At 43.9% G+C, this 20869-nt stretch overlaps 1 protein-coding gene across 5 annotated transcripts in view; it reads left to right on the top strand.

The window, feature by feature from the left end:
- Window positions 1-20869, top strand: part of LOC108075035 (titin) — a 124691-nt gene that overhangs the window by 16738 nt on the left and 87084 nt on the right. Inside the window, exons 7-19 of one of the 5 annotated variants that reach the window (XM_070286111.1) lie at window positions 268-1026; window positions 2586-2780; window positions 3025-4450; window positions 4529-4689; window positions 6318-8109; window positions 9280-9486; window positions 9756-9934; window positions 10240-11895; window positions 12355-13804; window positions 14413-14856; window positions 15551-15633; window positions 15735-15915; window positions 16299-16633. In XM_070286111.1, the coding sequence (XP_070142212.1) occupies window positions 268-1026; window positions 2586-2780; window positions 3025-4450; window positions 4529-4689; window positions 6318-8109; window positions 9280-9486; window positions 9756-9934; window positions 10240-11895; window positions 12355-13804; window positions 14413-14856; window positions 15551-15633; window positions 15735-15915; window positions 16299-16402 (8637 nt within the window). In that variant the 3' untranslated portion in view covers window positions 16403-16633. Of the gene's footprint in view, window positions 1-267; window positions 1027-2585; window positions 2781-3024; window positions 4451-4528; window positions 4690-6317; window positions 8110-9279; window positions 9487-9755; window positions 9935-10239; window positions 11896-12354; window positions 13805-14412; window positions 14857-15550; window positions 15634-15734; window positions 15916-16298; window positions 16634-20869 lie in introns of those variants that run through there. The other 4 variants (XM_070286113.1, XM_070286112.1, XM_070286114.1 and 1 more) reach the window with 4 other exon arrangements.

The following is a 20869-nucleotide window of genomic DNA, read 5'->3' as shown; positions in this document are numbered from 1 at the left end:
TGAGTGTTGGAGTTATTAGAACTTAATTGCAAATATATAGGATTTATTTCAAGAGACTATTTCTGAACTCCTTTGAGGAGTTTTAGCTGGAATAAATCCTAATTTTGGTAGTCTAAGAAATCTAATTAAAAGTGGAGTATATCTTTTGGTTTTGCTTATTTTTAAAAAACACGAATTGACTCTTTGATTGCTCAATTTAGTTTCTACTCTTATCCCTTACTAAAATCCCTTTAAAAACTCCTTTTAATTAACACCCCCTTTTTGCAGACTGTGGCCAAGAGCACACAGGTGGACACCCAGTTGTATCCCGTCTTCACCTCGACCAGCGTGGATGCCAAACAGCTGCTGGTCAGCACCCGCGAGAAGCTCACCCACGTCAGCCAGGACATTGAGAGGGCTCAGGATGAGATCCAGCAGCGCATCCAGACCACACTCAGCATCCAAACAAAGGACCAGCCCTCGCTGGCCAAGATCGAGCAGGTGATCAACAACCTGCGCATGCTGAAGGCCAAGTTGGATGGCATCAAGTATGACTATCGCACGCTGGTGGAGAGCATCCTTCAGTTTCTGGAGAACACGGTGCAGCTGCGTCGCGAAATCGACGAGTACTTCGCTCGTCAGCAGCAGCAGCAGCCATCTTCTGGCGCTGATCGGAGTATTGCAGAGCACGAGAAATTCCGCGATCAGTGCATGGATAAATTTAGATCGTTAATCACACAATCCGAGCTGCTGATCGATCGGGTGCGCGTACTGGAACCGCCGGGAGCCCGCGAAATCGACACCGATCGCATACTGAAGTTGCTCGAGAATCTGCGACTGCACTTCGAGTCGAACAGCAGTGCCAGGATGTCGACGCTGGAGCGGCAGGAGAAGATTGAGCAGTTCCGCGGCGATCTCGAGGACATCGATCGTAGTCTGGACAGTGTTAGCCAGCAGCTGCACGAGATCAACAACCAGAGTGTGGATAGTTTAGCGGCGGCCAAGACCACGTCGCTGGCGTTTGAATATTTTGAACGGACCATAGAGGTGAGTGAACTTCGAGCGATTCGAGCGGTTCATTGAGGTGGGTTAGGATCGGTACATGGGATCGGTGATCGGTGGATCGCGGTGTGTGTGTGCGAAACTAAACTGTTTGTATTGGATAAACATTTAGCCACAGAGATTGCATTCAGCGGCAGGGGTTCTGTATATTGTTAGTCTTTTCCCAGAGGAAATTGTGGAGTTTATTTAAGAGTTTTGAACGGGAAGTGTGAAGAGAAAGAGAGAGATATTAGATGGCTTTAAAAAAAATAACACAACAAAAGAAAAGGAACTCTTGGACTGCATTAGATATGAAAATATTATAACGAATCTCTTAAAATAAATTAAAAATTTAAAAACATCAGCTTGTCCAAATTTAAACAATATTTTACATATTTTCTGTAATTAAGAGACACCACACGTAGCTAAACAAATTTCCGGCTAGATTGAATGGGCTTTAAAAATGATTGAATGATCTAATCCCATTCTAGTGTTCAATGCCCAAGCAATTGAAATCAACGCGCCATCAGCGACGATGGGGCCAAACAGCCCACACCCTCGAGGTAGCCATAGATATAGCTTTCGAATATATAGATATAGATATACAGATATGTACCAGATCGATCCCTGCACGCCTTTATTTTTGCATCAGCATCAGCACGCGCTGCTTCCCTTCCGCTCCTTACCCTTTTTTGGGTGGTCACCAAACTAGAAAGAAAGATCGGTCGGGACAGCCCCACAACATTCATCAAATTTCCAAATAGAAGACGCATTTCGAAAATATCGCAACTTTCAAAATGTTGTCGCTGTCAGCGATGGGCGATGGGCTTTAGACAGACAGCGGCAGCTGTCGTTAGTTTGTAATTAAAAACTCTGCGCCGAATACATGAAATACATCTCAGAGATAGGGATACGCCAGAAGATACAGATACAAACCGATGAGAAACAGAAACAGAAGCAGAAACAGAGACCAGAACACACACATTCAGACCACTTTTTAATGCACTTATATATATTTGCTGTTGGGCCTTTTGCTGTTATAAATTGCTTTCGACGTTCCGATTTTTATGACCAGCTAAGCTATAGAGCGGATGTGAGCAAACGGTGCACAGAAAAAAACAAGGGTCTTTCTTAAAACTTACATTTACGTGTAAATAAATGTCGTAAAGATTTAATTTTATATAAAAACAAGGTTCAAGGTTCATAAGTTTTCAAAAAATGTTAAAATGGTTTTAATTAATATTTTAAAGATTTTTTTCTTATATTATATCATTCAATGCCTCTTGAATATAAATAAACAATTTTTAACATTTTCGTCATAACAATAAGATCTGTAGAATAATATTTTATTTATATATTTATTATCATACAAAATATATACATTTTCTACAGTGTAAAAGAATTTTATCCCGCTTGGCTGCACTCTGCCTAGACATTGCGTTTTAGCTGCTGCCTAATGGGTTAATTTGCTGGCAATATATACGTATATTTTTGGCTGTCTCTAATGATAATATCTTCACTCTTCCCTCCTACACTCATATATATATATATATATAAATATATAGCTGCTCGAGAAGCGGATCGAGAAGTTTACGGAGTCCACGAGCCAACAACTTTTGATTAGCAATCCCGAGAGCGAGCGTTATGTCAAGGACGAACTGCGCAAGCTCAACGACAAGTGGCAGAGCTTCAAGGATCAGGTGAAGCAGAAACGAAAGAGCCTTAACCAGGCAACCGAGTTCTTCGAGGTGGTCGAAAAGGTAAGTGTAATAAAAAGTCTATAAATTAATCTGTAGCAAGCACCATAAATTATTGTAATGACACGCGTGCTCTCGTTTTTATATTTCGTTGACATTTACGATGTGCTATTAATGTTTTATTGTTTGTAAATGAAGCTCATTTTTTCCTTTGTTTCTTTCCAAAAGATTGGAATGAAATAGTTTACAATTATTTAAACATTTAATTCGTTTTCCATAAATCTAATATTTTCCCCCTATTATCCAGATCGACGCGGAGTACCGTGAAATTAGCTACTTTTACAGTAGCGTCTCCAACAAGGTTCCCTATCTGCGTGACCCCATCGAGGCCGCCAATCTGGTCAACGATATCGAAAAGTATGTGACCAGTCGGGAGGCTGCCCTCCGCGCCAAGCTGGACAGTGCCTCGCAGTGTGCCCACGATATGAGCAAGGTCTCGACCCTGTACAACGATGTGATGAACATCTTCCAGTCGTTCATCAAGCTCAAGATGGACATCAATGTGGTGGCGGAGAGACTAAAGCAGGAGCAGCGCCAAAAAGAGCAACGAGAGCGAGATGCCCGCGACCAGGCCGAAAGGGAGAAGGCACAGAGGGAGGCGGAGGCCAAGGAGCGACTCTTCCGGGAGGAGCAATCCCGCCTGGAAAGTCAACGTCAGCAAGCGGCGATTGAGCAGGCACAGAGGGAGCTGGCCGCCAGGGAATTGGCTCTCCGAGAGCAGGCTGTTCGGGAAGAGGAGGCCAAACTGAAGGCTATCCGGGAACAGGCTTCCCGCGAGCAATTGGCCAGAGAGCAGGCGGCCAGGGAGGAAGAGTTGCGAATTCAAACTCTCCGGGAAATAGCCAAGCGAGAGGAGGAGGTGCGTCTACAGAGCAAAAGGGAGGAGGAGACCCGTATCCGCAGAGAGGAAGAGGATAGAATCCGGCGGGACAACGAAGCTCGCTCGAAGCGCGAAGAGGAGGCACGCATCCAACGCGAGGAGATCACCAGGCTGCAAACCCTTCGCGATCAGGTGGACCAGCAGCGCATAGTGACCGAAAACATACGGAAGGACATCCAGGTGAACTCCATTTTCACGGAGCTGCGCTACGCCTCGCCGCTCTTCATTCGTCCCCTGAAGGATGCCGTGACCCGTGAGGGTGATCGCTTCACCTTCGAGTGCGAGGTAACGGGCACTCCAGAACCCACAGTGGAGTGGTTCAAGGATGGCATCAGTATCCAAAACAACTCGGACTACAAGACCACCTTTGACAAGGGCATCTGCCGGTTAGTGATCGAGGAAACCTTTACGGCCGACTCGGCGCGTTTCAGTTGTCGTGCCTCGAATTTGGTGGGCACATGCGATACCAATGCCACCTTATCCGTGCGGGAAAATGCCGCTGAGGTGCAGTTGGTGCCGCCCAGGATCTTAAGATTCCTTGAGAGCGGCAAGGCCACCGAGGGTAGTTCCTTCCAGTTTGCCTGTGTGGTGGCTGGAGTTCCACTGCCCACGGTTCAGTGGTTCAAGAATGACAAGTGCATCGATGACTCACCGGATTATGTGATTAGCTATAATAATGGTGAGGCTACGCTGAGATTTGAGGAGGTATTCCTGGAGGACGATGCTGTGTACACTTGCAGTGCCTCAAATCCAGCGGGTATCGAGCATTGTTCAGCTTCTTTGATTGTGGAACGTAAGTTTAATGATTTTTAAAAATAGTAATAACAAATATAATAATATTTCTTTTTAATTTATCTCTGATTTCCTATAGCTTTGGAGCCCACAGAGTTACCCAGTTTCAAGGTGCCCCTGTCTAATGCCATGGCCCGTGTGGGCCAGAAGATCAAGCTGGAGGCCATAGTGAGTGGCATTCCCAGGCCAGAAATCTATTGGCTGCACAACGGAAAACCCTTCCAGCCGCGCGATTCCAAGGTGAGTTGGCTGAATGCCATTATATACGGGGTAATAATCTCGTAAAGTCTAGAATTTTCCGGCTGGAAATATCTTAACGGAAAAATCCAAAAAGATAATAATGTAAGAAATGTATTTCCATACATTTCTAGTACTTTTTTGCGCATTTGCAAGTTTGACATCATTTTGGTCCCCTTTTGGGATGTATAAATTATAATAAAGGACAATGTGTTGAGACATTAACTTTTAATGAATTATACAGAAATCTGTTGCTTCAAAATGTAAATTGTTTGAACAAGTTTAAATATAAAACCAGATAAAAAATTTCTTCTATAAAAATCGCTATAAATATGCCAATTTAATTTCGTTTGTAGAGAAGGAAACCCCTCAGAGATTTCCTTTCGACTTTCTCCCGAGTGTTTGCATGCCTTGGGATGAAAGCAAAAGAATAAACAAATAGAGTAATGCCACCTAGTACAATTCCCCCAACTGTCTGTCTGTCTGTCTGGCTATATACAAACACATTGTATCTTCTCTATATACCAAAGAAAATCTTTTGGCTGGAAAGGAAAGAAAAACCAAAGATAATTCTATATTTTTTGCGGTGTGCTGTGTTGGCTTGGTGGGCGTTGTGCATGTGCGGTTTGGACTCTACATAATTCGAAAAAAAAATTATGTTGAAAAGATATCATACTAGCGGCTCTGACGTCAGTCACGCATTTTCCCCTCCCCCCTTATTTTTCCACAAATCTCTTGATGATCGTCGAAAATTCAAGGCAATCGTTTTGAAAATACGCCAACGCCAACGCACTTTTGCGGGCAGATAGTGCGATGCACAAGTCTAGGCTAAGCCATATAATGATCTTATGCCTATAATATAATATCTAATAGCTGCAATTTTTGGCAGAGCTCTCCTCCTTGCAACGAGGCATGCGACCAAAGCGAATCCAATTCACCACAGGCAGCAAATTCGGTGCCTGGCCAGGCAGGCAGGCAGGCAATTTGTTTATTGTGGGCGCCGACGCCAACATTGTATATACAAAAATATGCAAATATGTAGAAAGATTTTTGCAAATTTTCATTTGTGCTATAGAAATTGAGAAATGATTTCATTGGCCGCACTTTTTAATTGCCGCTGTCGACGCATTTGCTTGTTTGACAAAATAATGTCCCGAGTCCCGAAAAACATGATCTCACTTTTCGGATCAAATTGATTAAACAATTCTCGTGTAATTGGCACTTGTTCAAAAGCGTATTCGATTCTTCTCCACTGAAGCGTTGTCGAACACCTGAACTCTCAGGTGCTTCCTGCAATTTGGGGCAAAACAAAGATCATTTGTTGCGGGAAAATAAACACAAGAGTTTTTGCTGCCGCCCCTCTTCAAGCCGCCGGATGCGCCTCATCCGCCAAAACACACACACGCACCCGGACAGACACTCGTAAATAAGATTTAAATCGGTGTAAAAAAGAAGGAAAATTTAATTGCAAAAAAAAAACACACAAAAACTAGAACGAAAAAGCATTTCGGTATCGAAAAGCCTAACCCACCACATTCGGTTTTTCTGGGTGTGGTGAATTCTTCCGCCGAGAACTCAAAACACAATCTCTGCTGACTCGACTTTTCGTGCTTTTCTCCCTGTACTTTCAGTATGAATACGGCCGCGTAACGCTGCTAATCCCGCAGGCTTATCCCAACGACGCCGGATCCTACGTCCTGAGCGCCAAGAACTTAGCTGGCGAGGCTTACACCAGTTGCAACGTGATAGTGAAGGGTCGCCTGCCCAACGAAACCTCCGATTCCGAGATGGCCAGCGATATTGAGCCCATTAAGCCGGCAGTACATCTGCCCCTCAAGGATGTCTCCATTTTCGAGGGCAAACCTGTGCGGCTGGACTGCGTCATTGTGGGTCAGCCGGAGCCGGAGGTTATCTGGTATCACAACGAGCGTCCCGTCAAGGAATCCGCCGATGTTCAGCTACTGTTCCAGGGCGATCGCTGTTCGCTAATTATCCAAGAGGTCTACCAGGAGGATGCTGGTCATTACAAGGTGGTGGCCATCAATTCAGCGGGCGAAACTTCTAGCAGTTGTGAGCTTAAGGTGACTCCTCTGAATCAGGCGGAACCCGCGACGAGGGCTCAGGCGGAGCGACAATCCATGCCTAAGGATACGCAGCCCAAGTTCGAGCGACTTCTTTCCGATGTCCTGGCCGATGAAGGAGAGCAGGTGATTTTGGAGGTTCAGGCCAGTGGAGATCAACCGCTGACGGCTCAGTGGTTCCTCACCAACAAGGATGTCCAACTGAGCGACAGGGTAACCACCAAAGCGGACTCCGAATCGGGCATCTTCAAGCTCATCCTGAACAATGTGAGTGCCGATGACAAGGGTGTGTATACCGTGAAAGTGTCCAATCGCGCGGGCGATGCCAAGTGCTTCTCGCATCTCATTGTAAAGTCCGTGAATGCTCCCGAAAATCGCCGCAGCAGCCAGTCATCCGTGGAGATTGTGGATCGCCATCAGTGCCCCGAATTCAGGGAGCTCTTCAGCGACAAACAGGGTCAAATCGATGATGTGATCAAGTTCGAGTGCATTGTCAAGGGCAAGCCCACGCCGAAAGTTCACTGGTTCTTCAACGATCAGCCCGTGCATGGTCACAACTTCCTGGTGTCCACCAGCGGCGATCGCCAGGTCTTGACCATTCAGAAGCTGACCCACGATGCCGTCGGCAAAATCAGCTGTGTGGCCGAAAATGAGGCGGGCAAGGCCACCTGTGTGGCCTTTTTGAACATTATTGGCAGCGGTCTGCCCGCCTCTAGTGATGTCCAAACCATGACCCAGGAACACAACACCGAATCATCGCGAGTGACGATCAAGAAGCAAACCTTTACCACAACCTCCACCTCGCAGGTGAACTCCTATGAGGGTAACGCTCCACAAACCGAGGTTCATCACTCCTCTGCCCACATCGATCAGTCGCTGAAGCAATTGGGCCAGCAGAGGCCCGAGATTGTGGAGAGCCATCACTACCAGGAGCTGCACAAGAGCAAGGAGATGAGCAGTCCCAGTGTGCAGCAAAAATCCTTCACCCTAATACAATCAAGTGCTCCCAATGGTCAGTCCGCCGTTGCCATTCCGGATTCTCCAACTCGCCTGAGGAGAGAGATTGCCCCTAGGTTCACCACTCCTCTCAGCGGTAAGATCGTGGATCAAGGCAGCGATGTCAGCATGGAGGCCATTTATGATGGCTTCCCCTCGCCCGAGATCAAGGTGGAGAAGAATGGTGGTCAGCTGTTTGACGACGCCCATACCAAGATCTCCAACAAGTGCAATCGCGTCACCATCGAACTGAAGCAGGTGAACGTGGCGGATGCGGGACGATATGCAGTGACAGCCTCCAATGCAGTGGGACAGTCTACCAGCACTGCGGATTTGGTTGTTAAGAGTGAGTATTGATATGGGATTTATTGAAATCAAATAAATTGCGAGGGTAGTTTGTGTTTTTAAGAGATTTTAGGAGTGGAAAAACTAAAGATAATATGCAGAAAGTAAGGGTGTCATGAGTTTCAAATAAAATAATTTAAAAAAAGTACAATTTTTCAAGGTTAAAGTGGTTTTAAAAATCCTATTAGTACTAATTTGTCAAAATAATAATTTCCCAAACCGCAAGAAAGACATTTTCCTAGGCACAAAATCCATGGAATATTTTTTTTCCTAATCTATAAAATATACATTTATTTTATGAGCTCACCGTCGTCCGACTGTCCGCACCTCCCACGACCTAATTTAAGCTATCAAATTTCGACGACCACGAGGCGCTTGCTTTCGAAATTAATTTCCCAGAACTCAAATGAAGTAAAAAAGAGGAAAGGAAAAAAGCTGGCAAAACGTGTTCAAAAGCGCGTACACATGTTTTCCCTGCGATAGACCCTATATCATATGTTGTGTGTACCACATCAATCAGCGCAGAGCATTAAAGTGTCATTGTGGGGGGAATGATGGCTGGGACGACCGTCAATGGATGGATCTTCAAACGTCAATGGCTCGGACGCCGCTCGACTAGGAATATTGATGAGTTTTTAGTGGTCGACAGGCTTGGAGGAGGATGATGATTCTCTGTGCGATTGTTGTTGTTTATATTTCAATCTTATTTGTTAGCTGGCCTCGGCCCCCGACCGCCGGGTGAGGGAAGAATGAAAATCTTGGCCAATGCAAAAGATTTTCTTACACAAATTTATAAATATTCTTTGCGGCAGCCAGTGGGGGTGGGATAGGATTGGGGTTGGGGCTAATGCTAGCAATTATTATTATGTAAATCGCGTTGAAGAGTGAGATCGTTTATTTACTCGAAATGTTTGCAGAATTGTCGCCCGCTGCCAGTGTGCAATGTGTTCGCTTTGAGATTATTTTTACTGGCTGTCTGCCGCTGTCTAAACGAATTATTCATTATGGCCAATTATTGGGACGGCTGTTCAAGTAAATTATTCAGTACCAAAGAGAACAACAACATATCTGTTGCAATGACACACAAAGGCTGTTATTTATTTGCACTATCCATATGTTAATACTCATTCTTTTTTATGTTTTTATCTAATACTTTTTTAAATTATTTTAGAGACCATTTTTCCGCCTGTGTTTGGAAGACGCCTGCAGGCCCAAGTCAGCAAGAAGGGCGAGAAGCTGGTCATGGAGGTGGAGGTAACAGGACTACCCGATCCCACTGTGACTTGGCTGAAGGACGACAAGCCTCTAAAGGATGCCGGCATCTCACAGCATCGCCTGCTTGCCCAGGGCAACTCCTACAGACTTATCATCGAGAAAGGTACTAGCTAAATTGTATTTTAAACTAGAGTTTACAAATTAAAAGAAATGACAGCTGACTGGCAGAGCATTTCCTTTTAAATTTTGCAAATAACAACGAGAGTTTGTTGTTTACTTAACCCAAATTTCAAAAGCCTTGAATTAATCGAACATTAGCAAATTTCGTGTTCTTATAAACATTCTTGTTTATCAAAACAAGTTTATTTTAGATTTAATTGCTTGTTTAATTTTTATATTTATCTAATTATTTTTTTTTTTATTTTTTCACAGCACAAACTTCAGACTCTGGCAAGTACATGGTCCGCGCTACGAATGCTGGTGGTGAGGCCAAAAGCATTGCCGACTGTGCCATCCTGGAGCCCTCGCCGGAACGCATGCAGGAGGTGGTAAAGACCATTGTCTATGAGACGGGTCCCGTCCAGATACCTTCTAGCGATTTCAAAACCGAAGTAAGTGTGCATGTGCTCAATATCTAACCACCTACTACGACTTCTATATGCATTATCCTCCTCGATCACCTCAATCTACTCCGAACTATTCTGTTCTATTTTACTCTCTTCTTTGACTCTGTTAACTTACTTTTAATTCGATCAATATAATAAACCAAATCTTTTGTGAATTCTCTCCTCTCATGATGTCAACGTCGTTCGTTCTTTCGTTTCGCTTTGCTCATTCCACATGGGTTTTCCACACCACCACCACCACCACACCATCCAAAAACATACACTGAAACCAAAATCGAAACTGTAAACAGATTCAGACTCCGACTCAGACTCAGAGCGAGCCACAGCCGTCGTTCGAAAACAGTCAAACGGATGTGACCAGTGCAAATGACCTGCACGGCCTGTCCGAGTCGAAAGTGATCACTGAGCATCGTTGCACCACAGAGGCAACCATGCGTCTAGAGCACAAGTCGAACTACCTGGACCTGCCCGAGCTGACGCCCCGTCCCAAGACACCGACCACAAACGACACAATCACCATCACAACGAACACTGCCGGCCAGGATCAGACCGATCAGAGCCAACCCACAACAGTCAAAGCCCCACCGCCGGCGGTGCCGCCAAAACCCTGCACGCCAGTAGTGGCCACCACTTTTGGCCTACAGCAACAGCAACAGCCACCGCAGATGCAGACGCTAACCAGCACCAGATACGAGCAGAGCGAGCACAAGTCCAGCACCTCTACCTCCTCCTTTGACTATTTCAAGAAGATCGACGAGGAGACTATTAGCCAGCGACCCAAACCTTTGGCTTTTAAGCCCCTGGAGACGGTGGTGCGACAGCCACAAGCACAAACTCTGGCAGAAGAGCTAAGGAGCTTGAACTTGATACCAGGAGATGCCCCCGAGTTCTGCTATTCCCCCAAGCCAGAGAGGATGGAGCCCAAGGTACCCCTGATCAATGAGAAGATTAAGATCCTATCCGAAGTTCAGCCAAAGGAGCCACCACCACAGGGTGGGGTGCCAGTCTTCCCACCACCACTTCAGACCGTTCAACACGAAACCACCACCACCAAAGAGGTCAAAGTGGAGTATGGACAACCTATAGTGAGACCTGCTGCTGTCTTGGCCACTCCTGCCCAGCAGAATCCTCGTTCACCCTCGCCCAAGCCCTCCGCCGAAGGTGTGGCCATGTCCCGACTTTGGACACCAAGTGGTGTCACTGGTTACTCCAGTGATGTCGAGCACAAGTCCGAGAAGACAGTGATCTCCTCAACGCTGGCTACACCTACACCAACCAAGGAGCTGAATGCACCTTTCCTGGTAAATCAAATAGTGAAGAGCATACCCCCACCGACCACAACATCGGCTCCGGTGACTCATGTCGTCAACGTACAACTGGAACCTGGAACCCCGCCAGAGATCTGCTTTGCACCCAAAGTGGAAGACACAACGTCGCGTCGTCGTTCCCTTGTGGAGAGTATGGAGCAAAAACTGGAACAGAATCTGATCCAAGGACCCAGTAAAGTCCTGCCCCATTCGGTGCCAACATTGACACCAGCTACAGCACCTCCTCCACAATCAAAGCCAATCCTGAGCAGCTCTACCTATCGCCCACCACCTCCAGTTCTGCCAAACCGACTGGGACTCTATGAGAGCGACTACGAGAGCGATCGCTACAAGTACAGTGGCAGTGAGTCGGATGTGGAGCCGGGAAATCGCAATCAGCAACATCAACAGGCCACCACGGAGACTTCGTTCAAGTCCAGTGGCTATACAGCAGATACTGAGGAGCACTCGAGCTATAGGAAATCGGAAACTAGTTTCTACGAGACTAAATCTTCGTCCTCGACACAACCGGGACAGATTCCCAAGCTGCACCCTGAACCACCGGCACCGGTTTACTTTACACCGAAGCCCCAAACGCAGGTGCCGCCACAAGCGAATTTCAGCAGCCAGGAGGCAAAGGTTCGCAATCGATTTTTTCTCAGTGTCTGTGTACTATCTCTGTGTTGTTGTTGTTCCTCGTTTATTGTCGTTGTTTTAGCAAGCACTGGAAGCGGAAAGCTCGCTCCCAAAACATAAATAAAAGCAAAATGCCTCTGTGCCATTGTAGCTCTTGGCCAGCTAACACCCAACTACCTACCAGAAACACACCAATTAATCACTAAGCTCCTTGATAATCATAAACATTAAGTGACTTTAGGGTTTTTGAACTTTCAATACTTCTAGTTCAAGAGCCTTATCCTATCGTTCGCTTGCTGCTGTTCATTTACTCAACTCTAACCTCAACTATTGACCTAATCTAGTTACTTGCCTGATCTCTAAACAATCCTGTTTGCTAACTCTCATTTACCTCTCAGTGTCTGTTTATATTCCAATTATTATCCTTTGCTAATCATGATTTTTATAACATTTATCCCCTAGGACTACTACACCTCTTCTAGTTTGACCAGCAATTACTCACATAACATGCAGAGCAGCTCTTCCCATCATGAGACCAAGTTCTCTTCAACGACGGCTGGAGTAGCACCGCCACCAGTGGTTACCTATCCCAGTCCCATTCCCGCCCAGCGGAAGACACCGGCAGCAGAGTTCAGTGACTATAGCAGCGAGATTGATGAACGCTTCCGTTCGGTGTCGCGTGCCAATGAATCGGATGCGGAGATCAAGGGCTATCGTGTGGTATTCCCTCCCACACCCACTCCGCGTACAAATATTGCCGCCAATGGCCACAAATCCCCTGTGGTGGTAGTTACCCCCTCACCCATGGAATTCGAGCCAACGCCACCCGAGGTGGGCAGCAGCTATGCCAGGCCCAAGTTTGAGCCAATTGGCAAGGAGATACGCCATGAGATCAAGAGGGAGAGCAGCAGCTCCAAACAGCAGCAGTCAAAGTTTACGCAAAACCAGCAGCAAAGTCAGCCGGTTTATAAGCCCAAACCTGTGGCGGCCAAGTTTATAGCTGCCACTCAGCAGCAGCAGCATCAGCCACAGGCCAATGCCCGTCCGACCATGTACTACAATGCTGTTGCTGGAGCTCCGATGCACCTGGCCAAGGTGGCCACGGAGACCAAGAACGTGATGCAGATGCACGAGTCTACGGAGAGTTCGCAGCGAGTGGTGAATATGCAGCAGACCAAGCGGGTTATTCACTTTGATGGACCGCAGGAGCAGAGGGATCAGCAGATCGTGCTGGAGCCCTTCCCCTACAGTCCGGCCACGAGTCGTACACCCTCCAGGCAATCCCATCTCCCACCGCCGGCCACGCCCACCAAATTCGTGCCTGGAGAGTTCCGGGAGAGTGACTATGAGAGCGAAGTGGAGGGAGCACGCATCCAACCCTTGTGGTCACCGTATGGCGATGGTTTGACCAAGGGCTATCGACGTGTGGCACCACCCCAGGGAGCAGGAAGATCTTGCAGCTTGCCGCGAACTTATGAAAGGGTTTTGTCGCCCATGGAATTCGATCGGGGCCCCGAGATGCCCAGTAAGATCCATGTGGACATAAACACACTGCGGAAAGAGCAGCGCGGTGGCAGTACCGTGACCACCCAGCATCGCACTCAGTCCTTAAATAGGAACTCCACCATGAGGCAGCAGCAACAGCAACAGCAGTCCATGGATCAGATAGACAGGGCCGGAACTCTGCCCCGATATGGTTACAACTCGCTGCAGCAGCAGGCAGAGAATCAGGGAAGGCGAATGGGTTCCACCTTTCTCCAAAAGTCCCATCAATTTGTGGAGGATGTGAGCAGGGATGTGAGGAGCAGCAATGCCTCGAATGGCATTCGACCGGGTTTCAAGAGGGCGCCCAGCGAAGGCAGCAACCAGCAGCCTCAAGCCTTCCGGGATGAGTCGCGGGTCTCTCAATACGGTAAGTGATCACTTTTTTGTATTAACAACAAAAGGATTTAACCCTGCAGTAGATATATATTTGGAGCCAGCTCCCTTTTCTCATTTGAATTGGTATTATTATTATTTTGAGATTTGAAAATTGGAAAATTATGATGATGAAATTCGATTGAATTGGTTTATGAGAAATTTGCATTCTTTTGACATACCACCGGACCTCTTACTAATCCGTTTATCATTTTGAAATCACTCCTTTGTGTTTATCAGGTTGAAATTATTTGAAATATCGAGAAATTTACTAATTTTTAATGTTTATTGGGTTGATTAATTCCCAAATTCATGAATATTCATACAAATATTATTTATTATTTGCATTTCATAAGATATAAAGTTATTTTCATATGTTTTTATTGGATGCTTAAGATGATTTATTTATTTTTTATGTTTATCAATTAAGTTTATATTTAGTTGTACATATATCAAAGTCTTTATGATAAGAAATTAATTCATTATCATCCCGAGTTTGTAACTAAATTATCAGAAATTATTTTAAGAACCCACTAATCGACCAACTACATCAAAGATAAAACCCCTATATCGTCTATATGTTTATCTGTAAACTGCAATCAGGCACCAAATGCGTCGATCCCAATACCGGTTTAATCTATTTCAAATACGATTTCGGCTACGAATTTGGCATCCTGTTTCCCGGTGAGGGTCACAAGTTCGTCAGTAGCCAGTGGAACAGTAATAGCAGCGGCAGTAATGCCTCTAAACCCATCCAAAACGGACGCCACTCCCCATATCCCCTGAAACTGGCGCCGGGCAACAATGAGCTGGTCATACCCGTCCAGCACGAGAGATCCTCGCACGGCTACAGTTCCGATAACGAGATCCAACGCAGGAGTCAGGCATCCAGAAACTGGTCAAGTGGCAGGCCGATGGCCCCGCGTAGCTCTATCAACAGCCAGCAGAAGCGATACAGCCTGCCTAGCTGTCACAACCTCGACATCCACCTGGACCGACTCCATGCCCAGGCACCACGCCTGCCGCCGGATCAGATGGTCCGCACAGGTACTGAAGCACAGTAGCTAAAAAAAAACAAGACACGAAGGCTGTCGTCACCAGATGAAAGCCATCAATCACAACGGCTTAACACGCAATCTCTCAATCGCTATATCGATGTTGTCAATTAGTCTAGGACATTTTGCTATTGTGCGCCTGCCATTGAATGCGTCAAGTGATATGAACTGAGAAGCTCTTCAAGGTTCTTGACTAAAAAAATTCCTTTTCGTTTAGAATTTAAGACAAGAACTATTTTTATTTTAAAACATTCTCGGCTTATCCTGTTTATATCTCTTGTGGCAACCGTGGCTTTGTATCCTTGTGATTAACCCCCCCCAAAAAAACCTCATCGGCATTATATTAAGTGTATATATAAAAGCAGGCTCTAGTTTAATCCCCAGTCAAAAAAGCATGATAATCTACTATACATATAGATATAGATGTTATCTAAAAGAAATCCCTGCTCGCTGTTGCCTTGCTCGTTATTTTTTGCATGAAAAGTTTGTTTGCGTTTTTTGTGTGTTTAAACTTTAAAGTGAATCCCCGTATCCGTATATACATAAGTGTTTGTGTTTTGTGCTGCTTGCCGCGTGCTAATCCCACTAATGGAAGCGCTTTTGAAAACGCTGAGCCAGAGATTCTAATGGTTTCCCACACCTCCTCTACAATCCACACTCCAAAACTCCGAAATGCGCCCACTCAGTGCCGGAACTGCCCAATACGGAACCCGTCAATGCGCATTTGAATCGCGATGAGCTGGCACAAAGGCAGCCATTATTCATAACGGTAAGCCGAGTCATTAACCCCCAAACCACGGCAACTGAAACCCGTAAATCTCTCTGTCTCTCCTCCACTCTCTCAACCACTAATCTCCTCGCCGGAGACAGCCGCTAAAAGACATCGCGGTGGGCGTGGGCGGAACAGCGCGCTTCGAGTGCATTGTGCAGGCCCATCCGCAGCCGCAGGTCAACTGGACGCACAATGGCGGCCATCTGGAGTCCGGCAGTCGGCATTGCATCGAGTACCGGAACGGCGTGTGCCGGCTAACACTGCCGCAGGCCTATCCGGGTGAGTAACTGAACGGTTCTGCGGCCAGGCAGGTCAACCAAAACATTTACACGGAACAAAATTATAATAAAGGTTGATTTTAAAGAGTTAAATTAATTTCAAACGAACTTTTAGAATAAATATTTTAAATTTAAATTGAATTGAATTGATACAAGAACCCAAATTATAAGTAAAGTTAACTTATTAATTTGGGAATTTAATAAATGATTCAAGCTTTTACTTAAACCTTTTATATTTTGTTCTGTGTATAATCAAATCAACTAGGCTAGCTCATTAATCGTTTTACCTTCCTATTCTCCAATTCTCTCGCTGTTTCCTCCTGGCTTCATCCTTTGGCATCCTTTGGCAACCGAATGGAATGAAATGGTCTCGAATTCCGACAGATGACAACGGCAGCTATGCCTGCACCGCCATGAATCGGCTCGGAGCCGCCAGCACTAGCGGAAATTTGAATGTTTCGAGCACAAACCGCGGATTTAGATACTAAGCCCGTTGTTTAAATGCAACTATTATTATTATAACTATTATTATTTATTTTATGATTTGTTCAATGCCAAAGTTTTGCCTTATTGTGTGTATGTATTCACTATGTCACTCATTTTGTCCCCATTGTTTTTTTGCGGTTAAAAGTCCCCTATTTTACATGCATACAACAAAGGAATATAGTATTACTTGTGTTTTTGTCGAAAGTCAAATAAAATAACATGAAAACGAATAATCTTGAACGGTGTTTTAAGAAATTGAAAGAAAATATTTGTCTTGTGATTAAATTTTCCGATTTTTCCGATCGTGAAAAGCTTTATGGGTGGCGCTCTCTAGAGGAAAAATCAAGCATTCTGTTCGAAAAAGCTGAAAATCTCTTTCGTTCGAAAAAGCTTTTGGTATATCTTGGCGTTAGGTGGCGCCAAGTGATCAGTGATCTCAGAAATCTTGAGATACTTGAAAAATATTAATAATTTTTGATGCAACTTGATTAATAATCCCCTGTGTGTATCCATCAGCGTCATACAAATGTTTACATTAAGTACACAGATCCCTCAGATCTTTGAAAAATTATCTACCAAATAAATTTGGACATTAATTTTGGTCTGTACTTTGATCTTTGCCTCTCATGATTAATTATTCTTTCAACGCATATTTTCGGGGCCGCCTTGAGAAAAGTTTTTAATTTCAAATAAACTGAATGAATTACAGAACTTTAAAATGCCGTTTCGCTTGTCAATTCGCTTTCCATTACTCATTGCTACATACGTATTGAACAAATATTTAAACTGGGCCAAAAACTACATTCAAAATCGGGTCAGAAGATAATTCGAAAAAATCTAGAGCCATCCGCTAAACAAATGTTTGGATTTGTGTGTGGAATGAAGAAATGCCCTGGGTGTGGGCGGCTGACGGTCCGACTAAGATTCGCTTTGCTGCTCATAAATGATTTATTTGCGTTTTTTCGGCAATGTTTATTTATCTAATTTTCTCTTGGCCTTTTCTTTTTGTCGCGATCGCTTGCCAAGATTTTGAACCGCCAGCGAGCGAATCGTTAGCGAAAATGCTAGCAATTTTCAGCAATGACAGGGAGGAGGAAGGAGGGCTGGGAGGGAGGAAATTCGAACGGACATGATGCCAGACATAAACACTCTCCGCTGTCAAGGCATTGAGTACACACAGGGGCCCAGCAGTATGTAGGCCTTTGAAAGTCCTTGACACTGACACCGAACCCCACAAAAGTCAAAACAGAGGAAGGCAAGAAGGCAGGCGGCAGTCAGTGTTGCCAAACTATAAATCACCACAAGTAGCTAGAATGGGCTAAAATAGTCGCTAAGGGTTGACAGTTAATGGATTAAGAAAATGTGGGTTGAAATAATGAAAATAAAGCCCTTAATATTCCTATAAACAATCAAAATATTTAAAATAAAAAATTATGTATATATACAAAATTGAAAAATATTTCTTATATTTTTTTTATAAGAAAAGTTATGCTGATCTTTATTAGATTAGAAAACGTGGGTTCTTTAAGAAAAGATCAGATGGTAGTTACAGGGGGTTTAACTAAAAATTTAAAAATAAATAGACTCTGGAACAACTCACAGATTGCCAGCTAAAGATAGTCGACATTCTACCTGAAAATATATACATCTGGTATTTCTTTACTTTTATTAATTAGCTATTTTATCTTTCTATGCAACTTACTTTAAATTATTCTCTTTATATTATTTTTTACATACCAAAAGACAAGTTAATTTAAATTTTGTAGAAATTCTGCCTCTTTGTAACTTTTTTGTGTCACTTCCGCAATTACATTTAGATTGCTTAGAGAAAGAGAGTGATCGATGTCACTCTTACATTGATCCTTTTCATTATCAAGTGCATTTTCATTCTAAATTATTAATTATTTTAATTGTGCCAAGGACGATCGTATGTAATATTTGTTTAATAATTTTCCAATATTTCCTATCCCTAACAAAACTCTAAATAACACCAGAGTATAGCTAAACCATCATTAACAAACTCAACACCACTACTTCCCTGACTATGTCCTACTTTGGGACATATGACACACTTCTGCCGATGATTAGGCCCTCGTTGCTGGGTGGGTGGCCCATCCCGTTGGCTGCTTTTATAGCCAAGGCCGCCCCACCACCCGCCTGCCAATCTGCCAATTCTAATTGCGTGCTTAGTGGCTGGCCAAAGTGTTCGTTCGAGTCATTAGGCAGCGGTCCAAGAAACAAATTAGACGCTACTCACAGCGTCCAAATGCAAAACACTCTGAGTCATTTGCAGTGGTCAGTGCAGCGTTTACAATCATTTCATTGAAATCACATTTTGAATGGGAGCATAAGGCCCGATCCTTGCACCTTAATGATTCATAAAATTGTTTTCTCGCAGCCAATAAAACGCTGTCATTAATATTATGAAACTTTTTGTCAAAATAAAATTCTAAAACGTAACGAAACGAAAAGAAAATGGCGTGAGAAACATGAAAAACATTTCGCGTGTGTCGTTTTTTCAACACAAAACTAAAATATTCGAGCTGTGTCCGGCCTTGTCCGTTTTTTGCTTTTATTCTTTAGTATATATATGTATATATTTTTGCACATTTGCAAAATTTCACTCACTATATCGAGTGCCAGCAAATGTTTTCTCAGTGCGTTATGGCAAATGTTAGTCCAACAGATTCCAATACGCGAATGGCAAATATTATTGGTTTCGAATTTGAAGCTGCCTGGATTTTTTGGCCAAGAGTTTGTGCCAAAAAATATGTCCCCCTCTGCAAAAGAGGATTTCGTAAATTTTTCTGCGATGAGTCTTTTCCGCAGCAACGCAAACATTCGCATTATGGTTTCTTTTCCCTATTCTCCCTCTCTCTGTCGGTGTTTTTCTAAATTAATTGGGTAATTTTCTAAAAATACCAAATGAACTCAGCGCCGCAGCAAGTCACAAAACACACACATACAATATTTCCTTGCCACTTTAAATATTTCGTTAATATTTTCCTAAATTCTGTTGGGTTTTCCTTCCTTTTGGCTTTCTTTGTTTTGTTCACAGAGAGTTTTGGGCGATGCGTGGGGATGAGGAAACGCTTTTGTGATCCATTAGATGGGCATTTCTGTGGGATCCAAGTTGAGTGGTTTATTATGCCGAATCAGATTGGTCAACATGGCTAAGGCGTGGTCACACTTTCAATAATTTTTAATTAATTTTCAAAATAAATGGATCATTTTATTAGCCAAAAGTGCTACGATTTACTGTACATTTCCCCTGAAGCAACTACGTTGCAGCCCAGGATATATAGACACCATTATTTGCTTCAAATAATTTCTATATTAATTCTGGCAAATAATTTTTGCTTGGCCGGGCGAGCACTTGCCACATATAAATTTTAATAATACTATTTCCGCTTTGGTTCTTCGGTATTATAATATCTGGGCGGCTGCGACGACAATCTATAGAGGTACTACATATTAACCGAATACATATATCTCTATAAACTGGATAAGAGCCAACAGTATTCGAATCGGATACTATAAAGTAGTTGGTTGCCTCGTAAAATTGTTTTCCTCACACCCACGACGACGAAGGGTAATAAACCAGCAGCAGTTCGAAATCCGAGGGAATTGGCCTAGAACTGCGCAGATGTTCGTTCGCTAAGAAGCATTTAGCACTTCAGTTTCGCCCAGCAAACATGAAAATATTTTCTAATGTCTATATAATATGGCATAGATTTCATTTAATTGGGCGCAACAAACAGGGACTGTGGCGCCGAATAACCAAGAACGAAGAATCATGAAGCAAATACCCAAAACCAAACCGCGAGCCACGCAAATTCAGTTGCATAATCCCCGATGACAGGCAGCCTCATCCTCAACCGAAAATACTGAGGAATGGCATGGGAATGGGATGCGAGCATCCGTGCTGCCACGCGTTGTTGACCCTGCCACAAGTCAGTCACTCTCTAGAGGCACAGCGGCAGCATCAGCAGCAGCACATTTATTTATTTATATATTTATACACGCACGCTGTAAATTAGCGAACAAAATAGCGAACAAAACGCAGACAATAGGGAACGTGGTGAGTGCAGCCATCGGGTTCTGCTGAAAATCGGGGCCAAGATTTTAGCATAAACACGAATTCCGCTAATTGCCAGAAAGGCGCAAGAATTTAATTGTTTTCAGCTAATTGAGCAGGGATATAAAAACGCAGCAAGTGCAGCTATAAAAACCACAGATCCCAATCATTTCCGCGTTTCTAATTTGCTAAAAACTCTCTTTTTGATACACGGTAAAAAATAAAAGGAAATAAATAAAACAAAAAATCCCAAAATAAGGTAAATAGTTTAGCAATGGTTAGTAATATTATTTATAAATACAATTCCTAACTAAATATAAAAAAGTAAATACTTAAACAATCTTTCTATGAGAAAATTATGTGAACTATTTAAAAAAAAAATTCCTGTCTC

The sequence above is a fragment of the Drosophila kikkawai genome, chromosome 3L (assembly GCF_030179895.1).
Source record: "Drosophila kikkawai strain 14028-0561.14 chromosome 3L, DkikHiC1v2, whole genome shotgun sequence".
Classification (NCBI taxonomy): Eukaryota; Metazoa; Arthropoda; class Insecta; order Diptera; family Drosophilidae; genus Drosophila; species Drosophila kikkawai.
The sequence above is the reverse complement of the archived record's forward strand: the minus strand, read 5'-3'. Positions and strand labels throughout refer to the sequence as shown.